Genomic DNA, 12,559 nt, shown 5'->3' with positions numbered 1-12,559 from the left:
TGAGTTTGTATACACAATTTTGTAAGATTATAGTTGTGTGTTAAAGTGTAGGGTTAAATTTAATAAACATATAAAGTTTAAGGTGAAAACTGAAGTTTTGTTAAAGCAAAAAAGTTAATCAAAAATAGGATTTCCACCTGCCAAACCCTAAAATCGAGTCCAAAACAGCCAGCAGGTAAGCTTTGATTTCTATTCTATTCTTTTTTATTTTTGATTTGTTTGTAATGGTCAGAAGAGTTCAATGTCGATGGTTACTCGATCAAGACAAATACTTTCTTGTATTCGCTTATTATATTCAAGTGTCTCTGCAAACGGTCCCAGTGAACCAATCATCTCCCTCAGTAATCAGGCAATTCCACCGCCATTGGAAGCTGGAAAACCATGGGGGGGGGGGGGGGGGGGGCTTTCTCAAGTATACTTTTGTTGCAGCACTTACTGGAGGTCTTGCCACTGCTGGTTATGCAACCTATGGTAACTCTTTTCCCTCTATACAATATTATGTGAATCCGGTTACAAAATTCTTTATTGAAACGCAATCAACTAACTACACAAAATGCAAATAAATATATATTATTTCTTCTTGTTTTTCAGCATACACTTTAGAAGAAGTTGATGCCAAGACAGAGGCTTTGCGTCAATCCGCAAAACTTTCTGGAGGCTTTGATTTTTCTTCTTTTGACGTGAGTATTATTTAGTATAAATTCATTCTCAATTTTGACTAACAATTGGTAACTGTTACTTTAGTCATACGGTATAATTGCGTATGCTCACTTGATTGAACAACATACATCTTTATGTATTAAAAAGTTATCTTAGTCATCATATTATGGTAATGGAATGTGAAGCATCAAATTCTAACACATGTACTACCTATCTATGATGCAGAATTTTCAAGCTACGCTAAAATCAGCTGCAATGACAGGTCCTAATTACGTTATTTTGATGCTATCACTACATTTTACCATTCTTGATTATTCTGATGCGATCGCTACATTGATAATCAGTCTTTTATATCATCTACTCGTGTTTGTGGTTTTGTTACATGTTATTTCAGTTCCTGCCAAGTTGACTGAGCTTTATTTGGATCTGCGCGCTGCTACAGAAGAACATGTTCGGGTGTGTATAATCCGTATATTTTCTATCACGTTTATTTATAATCACCTCAACCATGATTGTTTTTTAGGGTTTTACTGAACCCTCATCAGAGATGCTTCTACCAGATTTGCACCCGCAAGAACAGCATGTGTTCACATTGGTTCTTGACCTTAACGAAACTCTGCTATATTCTGACTGGAAGGTATATAATAAATTTCTTCATTTTCTTTTGCACTTTAACAAGGTGGGGCAATTTTGTCATTTTGACATTTGTTTTTGATACGATGTGTGCGGATAAAGCGTGACCGAGGTTGGAGAACATTCAAAAGACCAGGAGTGGATGACTTTTTGGAACAATTAGCTCAATATTATGAAATCATAGTGTATTCTGATCAGCAGCCCATGGTAAATTCCATTATTACCCTTTTTGATTTACTTTGAGGAGGTTGTATTTTTGAGTTTGACATTCTTGGCTTCTGTTTGTGTACGTGTGCAGTATGTGGATCCTGTTGTTGATAGATTGGATGAAAAGCACTGCATTAGGTATAGGCTATCAAGGGCTGCAACTAGATATCAAGATGGGAAGCACTACAGAGTATGTTGTTACACCTATGCTTTTATCAAAGCGGTCGATTCTCTAATACGTGTTAAAGCGCGCTTGTGTTTGTAGGATTTGTCGAAGCTTAACAGAGATCCGTCAAGGGTTATGTACATAAGCGGTAATGCTGTTGAGAGTTGCCTTCAGTCAGAGAATTGTGTCCCGATAAAACCATGGAAATGTGAATCTGACGACACTGCACTTCTGGATCTTATCCCATTTCTTGAATGTAACATCTTTATATAATATTTTAGTTAAATAGTATTTGATGTATCCATCTGACTTATGTTTACCTGTAATCACAGATGTTGCCCGACATAGGCCTGCTGATATTCGACCTGTACTAGCTTCATACCAAGGGCGTGATATAGCCAAAGAGTTTGTTGAACGTAATAAAGAACATCAGAGGTAAATTTGAGCTGTTTTTCTTTGTTATTAAGGGCTGTGGGTTCTTAAATAAATGATAACCCAAGATATTTATTGTGATGATTCAGGAGAAGGCAGGTGCAGAAGCCACGTCTGTGGAAATTTTGATATGATGGTTTTATAAAAAGATGCAGATTTGAGATTGAAAACAATTACGACTATAATGATTGTTATTTGATTTAAACTTTAGATCATATCATGAGGGAAAAACCGGGATCTCATTTCTTGCCATGACACATTTTTGACCCCTCGAGAATAAAAACTCGTACATGGCTTTTAACTTGCGTATTCTTTTGCTTATAGTTGGAAGGTTTTCTTGTGTAGAGATAATGTCAAACTACTAGTTTTGTTCGTTACGAGTGTAGTTTTTTTTTCTTTAATGTTTCTCTTTTGGGAGCTCAATTTATTATGATTTAAAGTTTTAGTGTTTATTGGGATTGCAAATTAAGTTTTAGAAAAGAAGCAAGAATTTCCTCTTGCGTGCAGGAATGCTTTACAAAATAAATGGTTTATTTATAGTAGTATTAGTTTTCGTTACACGAGTGTTGCGTGTAATTAAAATCTGAATACGTAACATGCCTAGAAAGATGTATGTGTGTTCCACATTCGCTGTGATAAAACTAAGAATACTGAAAATAACTAAATAAATATATTAGAACCAAGAAGATGCATTTCTTTTGATTCGATGAATAAGAGATCCACTTTTTAATCTTATATTTTTACATCTAGGATCACTCAAGGGTATTACCCAATGCACCGACCGATCCTGCATTGTCATTTCATTTCTATCTTCAAGTACCCATAAACCTCAAAATCATTGGTAACACATACCCACAAGTACCCTAGAACTTTACTTTAAAATAAACTAAGATCATTTAATGAGTATGGCAATAAAAAAAAAGTTTGATTAAGAGGAAAAGGAGGCAAAAATTGGAACATAAAGATCATTTGCCTCGTTGATCCTTAAAAAAAGAAATAAGAAACTAATATTTGTATTTGCTCTGTTATCCTATCTCATCCTAGCTAAGAAAGAGTTACGGACGCGTAAAAAAATACGTTGATGGAGGGCGGGCGTACTATGTGTACGCACCATTTTCATTTCGACAAAAGACCACACCCTGACGTAATTGGTATCATGTGTAGCTCTCCACTCTAAAATATTTAGTAATTACAGTCATTTAGACATCGGTTACCCAAAATCAGCAAACATCTTGTCTTTAGTCTTGTAAAATACATACTATCTTCAAATACTTCCCTTGAAATAAAGCTGTTACACTAACATGCATGATATCTATTTTTCACATCTAATAATGTTCCTATTATTTCTCTCGACTTACTGTTAATGCTATAAATCTCATTACCATTAACAACTCAAGATAAGATTCAACGATTCACTATGCATATAACTTGCTCTTGTTGCACGAACGCCTACACCTCCCCAGGCGGAAGACAAGAAAGGGTAAACTACCGCCTCTCAGGTCCCCCAGGCGGAAGACAAGACAGGTTGACAGTTAGCTAGGCTCAAGCACTTAAACTTGTACATGAAAAACTAAGGCAACAGATAACTAAACACATATTTAGCCCCAAAATATATACATAATCATTTTTGAAAATTAGCCAGTAAGAAATTACGATGACTGCACCTCTACCTTTTTCCTAAAACTTACTCATCTATACTCTTCCAACTCTTATACTAGTTAATTAAAATTCATCGTCGCTATCTGAGCTGCTGTCATCAATAGTTACAATCAACTCCATCGCCTCACCTTCTTCGAAAGACCGTCTCGGGAATCCCTGATCTCTCATTGCAATCGATTCAAGTGCCGTGTCTCTTGGTGACACCCTCCAAAAGTTGGTAGTATACCTCAACTGAAAACAAACACTCAGTAACATTAATTAAAACACAATGTATATTATTTAATACATGTATACATACCCTGTTGATACCAGTTAGGCAGGTGCTTTTTCAAGTGCTGTTGGTGTCCAAATTTTGATGTCTCGGTCAATACCACAGCTAGCAAGCATAAGTGTATGTGGATGCCCTTGAATACAGTTCACCACTTGTGTGTCTGCTTCCATAGCGCGTACAAGTCTTGCATCTTTTTTCTTCCAAATGAACATTTGTCCACAATCGGACCCGCTCGCGACATACTCGTTACCTCCAAAGAAGCTGACACCCCTAACTGTCAAACAATTCCGGTGCCCTTTGAAAGCTTGTGGACCCGGTTTGGAATCAACTTCCATCTCTGAATCAGGATCAATGGTCAGATGATGATGATCTAGAATTGAATTTATATCGCTGCCCCCGTCCCATATTCTTAGAGAAAAGATAAATGAACTCTTCGCTGTATGAAACTAGAAGTTCACTTTGATCCGAGAAGGATAATTCTGTAATTCCCACATTCTCGTCACCTAATAAATGCTCGGGACAGAAATGGTCAATGGGTTTACCAAATGCGGTTGAAGCATCATATCTGCATTTTCTAACTTCATATAATCGAGTGAATTCATCTGATCCCGCCACCACAAATGTGTTAGGGTTTAGTGGATCTATAGCTATAGCGGTCAGATGAACCACAGGTGTGAAAATTCTACCCCGCACAGATTGGCATTTAAAAAGTTCTGTGGCGTCTCTTGTCCTTAAGTCGAACTGCAAAAATATGTAGAATGAATTAATATATATTATATATTATATGTGAATTTTAACCTGTAGTAAATATATTCGATGATGACTAACATGTTGAACTAATCCATCTTCACCGCATGTGTAGAAGATGCTTGGATTCACGGTATCATTGGCTAGCTGATGAGCTCTTCCTTGATGTTTCCCAAGTAATTTCGTCTCCACGATCCCACATTCTAAGATACTTGCATGCCTCACCTAGAATCAAATCAATGATATAAATCGGAATTTATTATGAAGTTTAAGAAATTAAATTTATACCTGTCCATCAGCAGCACAAGTAACAATGATTCTCTCATCAGTTTCCGGCATGATATTTGCTTGGAGGATATTTTTATTATGACCGGAATCGAAGGAAAGTTTAACAGACCCGGATTCCTAATCCCAAAGTATAACTTTCCTGTCATCCGAACCAGAGACAAGTATATCCCCGAGTGCGTTATAACTCATGGTGTTGACAGATCCTGTATGTTTTCGCAGTTTCCTTGCAAGATCAAGTTTCATGACGAAATCCTGGAACATGAAAACAGTTAAAAAAGTGTTGTAAAAACATTAGATGTTGCAATGCGTTTAACAGTAAGGTGTTATACAGCATGATATCCTTCTTTGTCAATCTATATAAAGTATAACAATAACGTGAATCAATCAAAACAAAAGCATCAATCTTTGACCATCCTGCAACTTGTACACAGATGGACCGGCCACTAGAATACGTGCAGTTTAAAAGTATCTATATAACGTATTAGTATCCAACCGAGTAATGTAATGTGTAACATACACGGATGAATGATTACGTACGTAGGATATTTATTAAAGATAGACATAACTTACAAGGCGGATACGCACAAGGAAACTTCAAGGAATATTAGGTCTAATAATTTTACTGTAAAAGTACTCCTCAATAGCTTAATTCTCAAATCAGTATAAACATTCTGAATTCATATCGATTTGTCAAGGCGCTACAGAGGTTTAAAATAAGCATCTACATAGCAACATATATACATATTAACAAATCAATATCTACTGAAATATTGAATTGAAGTCATATACTAGCAGAAATTAAACAGAAACTTCAAATGAACTGGAATCATCAACCAAATCAATACTGAAGTATGTTATATATGCACTCAACAAACCTAACAACTCCCTAGAGCACAATCAGATTGATCAACTTGAGCAAATACACATCATACAATTAGCACATCTACATACACAAGCAAATACATGGCATATACACGACTCGATTAACTGTAACGACAAATCGACAATAACACGAGTGAACTAAAAGGAAGTATATATATCATATATATATATATATATATACCTCAGAATTAGCGAAACGGTGAGCGAATTTTCTGGTGGAAAGATGACCGGCCTCACGGCGGCAGATATCAGCGGCCGCCGTATCAACGCTAGCTTTCTTTGCCATCCTGCAAGGTTAATAATAATAATAATGAGACACGCAACATTATGATCGGTTATGAATTTGATTATGATATAGTGAGTAGTGATGAAAATAAAGTGTGAATTTGAGAGTAAGTGAAAAACTAGAAGTTGAAGACTAACTCATTATTTTATTGTAGAAAGATAGGATTAATTGCGGATTGAATTGAAATGAAATGATGCTGGATTGAATTGGAATGAATTTATAGTGCTCTTCTTGTCTCTCTTACGCATGAATGTGTACACTTGGACAGTATAGTGGGTTAGATAAATGCCAATTGGCAAAACCAATAGCATCTTTCATGCTTCTATTTTTTTTTATTTATTGGTTGGATAAAGTCCATGTAATACATACTTGTTAAGAAATACAAAAAAATATTAAATTTAATAGGATACATAATAAAATAACTTGTGGATTAATCTTATATAAATAATGATAAACATAATTTTACAATTTATAAATCTCTGAAAACCTCTTTAAATACAACATTGGATAGTGACCCACGTGATTAAGAGAAATGTTAAAATCATGACATTTAAACATATTCAAAGGTTAATTTATAGCATACTAATGTGATATTTAACGAAATTATATATATATTCATTCATCTAGAATATTTCTATAACTTATTTGTTGAGATTTCTAAATATAACATAATTGATTGGCTTGATAAAATAAAAAACTGCACACATAACATCTACGTGACACCCTATGTGGAGGCCCTATGATGATGTCATGCATAAAAATCATCTTGCTTTAATAGTATAGTCAGATTAGATTAGATTTAATAGCATTTAAGGCTACCCATACGAGTCTTTCCTAAACAGAATACGAAAACTTATTGAGTCAGGTTTTGAACTTTAGATCTCATAGATTCAAATCCTCAATCATCATCCCATATTATTAGACCAAAAGAAAAAAAAATTATCTTTTTATCTATTTCTATGGTAATTATTTGTTCACTAGTATGGTATCATTTATAAAGGTAAGGTTATGGGTTTAAAACCTTTTAATTAAAAGGTGAAGAAAGAAATTTACGTGTTGAAAAGTTGTCATTAAAAAAATTATATGGTAATCGTTGTGTTTTCACATGATCATCATGTTTTGAATTTAGTTTTATAATTAAATTATGTATTTTTAATTTTATATATATATATATAGGGAGAGGATCAAGAGAGAACTCCTTCTTAAAAAGAGAAACTAGAGAACTAAATAAAAAAATATTTTAAATTTCCGTTTTGGATATTATTCTTATATTTTGTTACCATTTACCAGAAAAATATAAAAAAAAACTCGTTGTACAGCACATATGCAATACATCGACTTTTTTTATTGCATATGTGCACTAGTGAGTATTTTGATATGTGCAATAATGTTGAATAACGTATATGCAATATTTTATATTGTATTAGTGCAATAGTGTTATATTATATACAAAAATACCAAAAAAACATTATAGTGTATATGTGCATTAGTGTTGTTTTACGTATATGTGATAGTTTGTTTTGAGTACAATTATTAGTGTTTGTATTTGCATATATTCAATAGTGTGTATTGTATAATGCAATTGTGTTGTATTATATGCAATAAAACACTATTCTATATATGCAATACACATTAGTGCACATATGCACTACATCGCCGTTTTTTTAGGAACAATATCATTTTATTAGGAGGAAAGAAAAAAAAATCGTAAAAATTTTTTTTAAAAAAAGTTAAAAATAGTTTTTTTTAGTTTTTATTAGTTCTCTCTTTAAAAGGAGTTCTCTCTATATCCCACCCATATATATATATATATATATATATATATATTTGATGAGTTATATAACTTTATAATGAGTTAATAGATTTATATAAACCTTAAAACAAGTTTTCAATTTTATATCTAATAAATAAGTAAATAAGTAGATTGACTGGTGAAGATATCGTATTGTAAAATGAAATAAGGTTACTAATAAAGTAAGCTGCTAAACTTTATTGTAAAATGATGATTCTACTTTTAATCTTCTCACTTGCTTAGTTAAGAAAAGTGTACAACTTTTCTTGCTTGATATACATAAAAGACATGACACTTTTATATAGTCGAAGATGAGAGACATGGTTACAAAAGAATATTTTGCCTTATAAGCTAAAATGTTCCGATAAGCATGACCTCTTACTAGCTAGAGCCATTATTCTGATAACAAAATACAAACCTTGAACCAAAGTATATCGTCCTACGGTACAAGTGTAACAAGTTTGTCGCTTATGACAAAGCCGTTTTAATTAGCGTTAAATTGCCCATTAAAACGTTTAATACAATTTATTTTTCGTTTAATATAGCTAAATTATGTGGCAGCTCTCTTTTTTATATGACTATGATATAAGGTAGACTTTAGCTCAAGAAACCAAAAGAAAAACACTATTGAAAAAACATACCAAGTATTCTCCAGCAGTCTTTATGTACATTTTCAAATGAAATTTAGACTCGTTCAATCATCTGCAACAACACAGCTAACTCCTTCAAGAGGAGTTGTACTGTAGGACACGGGCACACCCTTATGGTGAATACGCAAAATCTGTTTTAACAATCTTGTATCGAACACGATGCCTCAACCATTTTACTTGTAGTTCTAGGCAAGTCACATGGGTAAATTTTTAAAACAATCTTAGAAATTGAGATGAAAGATTTGGGAGAATTAAAGCATTTTTTTTGTTGGAATTGAAGTAACTAATGGGCTCATATTTCTATCATAAGAAATACATTTTGGACCTTCCAGCAACTAAAACAAGGCTTCTGATTGTAAACCAGTTTGATGGTGAAGATGATCTTCACATCAACACTGGGACACATCCGGTTGGCAAATTAAAAGCTAGTATGGAAACATGTATAACTCACACATTCGACGCACGAGGCCTAATATTTGTGTCATTACATAGCCTAAGTAGAGATTGCAAGTCATTTTATGAAAAAGAAAAATAATGATCACATGGATGCAACCCTAAACATGGTGAGATACAGCTTGAGTTCATGTCCTAGGAAAGGTACTCTATGACCACAATGGACCTCTTGATGTGTGGGCCATACACATGCAGATCTTTATATGATGATGTTAAAAATTAACAAATTATTTGGTTGACCTCATGGTTTCAAGTGTCAAACACCATTCCAGCCCATTTTTGTGCACAATGACATCCTTCATTTCTCCAAGCAGTTCTTGTTTGAGCGCTTAATGATCACCGTACATGTTCAACAACTTCTCTAAGCGTTACCGTTTTCATACTCATTTAGGAGCTTCCCATGTTGGGGGCATCCGAGAAGAGGTAGTGGGTGGAAGAGGCATGTTTCGGATATTGATATCAAGCGGGTACAATCTGTATTCGATATCATGTTCTTTAAAGATTCTAACCATTTCATCAATGACCGCTCCTCTCTTTATGTACCTCTCTCCCATATCTTGAAAGTTTATTTTATGCCTCCACCACATATGCAATCTGATCTTGCTTATGTCCTCCAACCTCAATGAAACCGCTGTTATTTCATTTGGATAATAATGATCCCTCTTGTTCTCTATGAAGCTGCCAATAACCCAAATCATGTGTTAATGTGGAATAATGATAACTAAAGTTTTAAAAACAAATAAATGTAACTCTGTTACTTGGTTATTCTTTGTTTCATGACAGCTATCGTCTCGGGAGGAGTAGTAATATGGATGAAGAAATCAATTGAATCCCACATATCGGGACTACGATAATGATTGCTAATGGCTCGTGTCGCAAGAGTACTGTTTGGAAAGTAAACCTTCTCATTGTCCCATTTCAGGAAAACAGTAGTCAATATATTCATCTCTTCTACAATAAGCTGAAAACCATTAAAGTTTTAGAACATATGGTATGTATGCATGTATATTACCATCAATGTGCATTAAATTTTTTTTTTTATTACCTGAACACCATCAATCTCACAACGATCGCCTACATCAAATGGGTGCATGACAAACAAGAAGATGATGGCTTCAAAAATGGTTTTGCACGTATTACCAAAGATGAACGCGACCACTACAATCTGGGAGCTTATAAACACTAACAACTTGCTTGTTGCTATGTTCAATATCAGAAGGCAAATTACCACAATGATGATGGCAACTAAGACATTCACCATTTGGTGCAGTTTGTTGACTGCGGTTTTGGTATCGTTTAGTGTCAAGGCGAGTGCTTTTCTTTCTCTAAACGCGTTCACCTGTAAATTCGCATATTATTAGCTGCAATCAAGTGATTATGGATTTGAATTTATATCAGATTCAAGTTCTTACCACCCAAATCTTCAAAGCCGCTTTGCTAACTCTTTCATCGCCGGGCGTTCCTACCAACAGAGCCATGGTTTTCACAGCCTGATCTTCTCTCAAGAATCGCATCAGATCATGAAGATAGATGAACCTGAAAACAACGAACTTCCCATTCTAGAATCTCAATCAAGTGACATGATCATTGAATCATGAGAAAATGTGTTACATATATAAAAGAACATACTTGGAGCCAGACTTAGCCACATTCATGAAAATCTTGCGTGCAGCACGTTTGGCTTCAATTTCACTTCTAATTTGTGTTACCGATTCATCCTCTTGTGAATTCATATCATTTAACTGTTCATCCAATGTGCTTAATGTCCCGAGACGAACAATTCTCATCAATCTTTTCATGTTCCAAGCAGATATATTCTTCGGGTTAAGCCTATGCAAATGATCAATTGTTATCCCTTGTTCTTTCTCATCGCACTTGACGGCAGCTGGAGGCAGCTTTTGTGATCTTCCACTCCCGATAACCCTCTCGCTCTTTATTTGAAACACTTTCTCCCCGAGATCTGGAGGCATGTTAGCACCCGCATTCTGAAGATCATTAACTACCCCTATTGTTTCCTTGTCAGCTACTATTCGATTGTTTTGGATCTCAACCAATGGCGGCCCGGAGAGTGTTTCAATCACATACTGGTTAAACAAAGCTTCCTGAATCCGATCAAAAAACTTCTTGACGTGAAACGAAGACGCGAGTACTTTAACCATTAATGTTTTCACAAGCCACAATGATGTGGCCACCAGCATACACACCATTAACTTGTTCACAACCCTCAGGAACCGGTTATGCCCCTCGACTTTCTCATCAAACATATACTGCCAAGCAATTAAAACCAAACCTAACCAAATGCAATTCTGGACGGGCTTCCGGATCCCATACACGAAATACAAAACTCTTTTGCGTAAAAGGAAGTTTCGCTCGATAAAGAAAACGATAAACCTTATACCCCAACCGGACACCAAGCGACCGCATATCAACACAAGCACTAAAACCTCCCATTCCCAAATATGAAGTCCCCTAACCTTTTTCTGCTTCCAGTCATCAATCGTAAGCGTGCATATCAACGCAGACAGGATTAATATCAAACTAATCCATTGAATCAACGTCAACGCGTTTAGTTTAGTTCGTTTGAAATCATCAGGATTGTCTTCCTCAAACAAGGAATCGTCTTCCTCTTCGTTTTCCCCTCTAGTTAATATCCCGGAAGCGCGTGGGAGCATTCCTGATCTGTACTGTCCTGACTTGCCAGCTGGACCGGACGCAAGCGGAACCTCTACTTGGACTTGTGGCGGGTCTAGTAACCGGGATCGTTGCGTTTTGGTCTTCATTATTGTGGCCTTTCTTTGAAACGAGGATGTGCATTTCAAGACCTCACCCGCGCCTTTGTCCTCGCGGCTTAAATTGCTTGATTTCTGTCTAAGTTGTTGTTGTTCCTCATCCGATGACTGCGAGTCGATATCATGATCATGATCAAGATCGATTGGTTGAAAGGAAACCTTTTGATCCCTTGAATTCAAAAGCTTGGGATCTATCATGGGAGAATTATTGGGGCGTTGTAAAAAGTCTCCGATGAACTTTGAGGTTGCATCTCGTTCGGCGTCATCGTCGATCTTGACGATGAATTCAGAAGTGGAGGCGGAGTGACGAGGAGATCTTGTTATTGTTGATCTGTTGTTGAAATCCATTCAAGAACAAACACAAATTGCATGCATGCAAACACTGATTGTTCAGTCGATCCACTGTAATTGCAGTGTTAACAATAAATAATAAATTGCACGAATATGAATCCACAACAGAGCGATAATTTATTTTTATTTTTTTAGCTTTGATACTAGTAATAAACAAACTTAAAATAATAGTAATAATAATAAAATTATGTGGAAAGTGCTAATTATGATATAAGTATATAATTACTCTATTTGTATATATAATTACTCTACTTGATTTTCATAATTACCACATTAATTTCATTTGTATTTGA

The 12,559-nt window shown here is 35.0% G+C and overlaps 1 protein-coding gene and 2 pseudogenes across 3 annotated transcripts; 1 reads left to right on the top strand and 2 right to left on the bottom strand.

Moving 5' to 3' along the window:
* The first annotated feature begins 241 nt into the window (after positions 1–241).
* Positions 242–2,474, top strand: LOC143611966 (mitochondrial import inner membrane translocase subunit TIM50-like; annotated as a pseudogene). Its single transcript, XR_013149871.1, has 10 exons — positions 242–471; positions 592–680; positions 886–922; positions 1,055–1,116; positions 1,184–1,297; positions 1,396–1,500; positions 1,592–1,690; positions 1,766–1,922; positions 1,999–2,101; positions 2,188–2,474. The product of XR_013149871.1 is annotated as a mitochondrial import inner membrane translocase subunit TIM50-like (transcript).
* Positions 2,475–3,820: 1,346 nt separating this feature from the next.
* On the bottom strand, positions 3,821–6,238 carry LOC143611977 (uncharacterized; annotated as a pseudogene). Its single transcript, XR_013149874.1, has 5 exons — positions 6,127–6,238; positions 5,064–5,315; positions 4,857–5,000; positions 4,076–4,769; positions 3,821–3,988 (listed from the first exon to the last, which is right to left on the bottom strand). The product of XR_013149874.1 is annotated as an uncharacterized LOC143611977 (transcript).
* Positions 6,239–9,255: 3,017 nt separating this feature from the next.
* On the bottom strand, positions 9,256–12,263 carry LOC143611976 (mechanosensitive ion channel protein 8-like). Its single transcript, XM_077086067.1, has 5 exons — positions 10,756–12,263; positions 10,539–10,662; positions 10,172–10,465; positions 9,885–10,087; positions 9,256–9,804 (listed from the first exon to the last, which is right to left on the bottom strand). Exons 1-5 carry the CDS (start codon positions 12,261–12,263, stop codon positions 9,510–9,512), a joined length of 2,424 nt encoding a protein of 807 aa, XP_076942182.1. The 3' UTR covers positions 9,256–9,509.
* Between the last annotated feature and the right edge of the window lie 296 nt (positions 12,264–12,559).

This window comes from Bidens hawaiensis, unplaced genomic scaffold (assembly GCF_021521415.1).
Source record: "Bidens hawaiensis isolate Kalapana, Puna unplaced genomic scaffold, B.hawaiensis_p1.1 tig00032833_1, whole genome shotgun sequence".
Classification (NCBI taxonomy): domain Eukaryota; kingdom Viridiplantae; phylum Streptophyta; class Magnoliopsida; order Asterales; family Asteraceae; genus Bidens; species Bidens hawaiensis.
Note: the sequence above shows the minus strand (reverse complement) of the source record. Positions and strands in the feature narration are given on the sequence as shown.

Bases quoted from the DNA above. Each gene is read 5' to 3' on its own strand.
- LOC143611976 (XM_077086067.1), bottom strand. From the start codon at position 12,263: ATGGATTTCAACAACAGATCAACAATAACAAGATCTCCTCGTCACTCC. The intron at 10,088-10,171 runs GTAATAAAAAAA...AATGGTTTTCAG, and splicing joins GTGAGATTGATGGTGTTCAG to CTTATTGTAGAAGAGATGAA. The intron at 9,805-9,884 runs GTAACAGAGTTA...GGTTATTGGCAG, and splicing joins ATGAAACAAAGAATAACCAA to CTTCATAGAGAACAAGAGGG.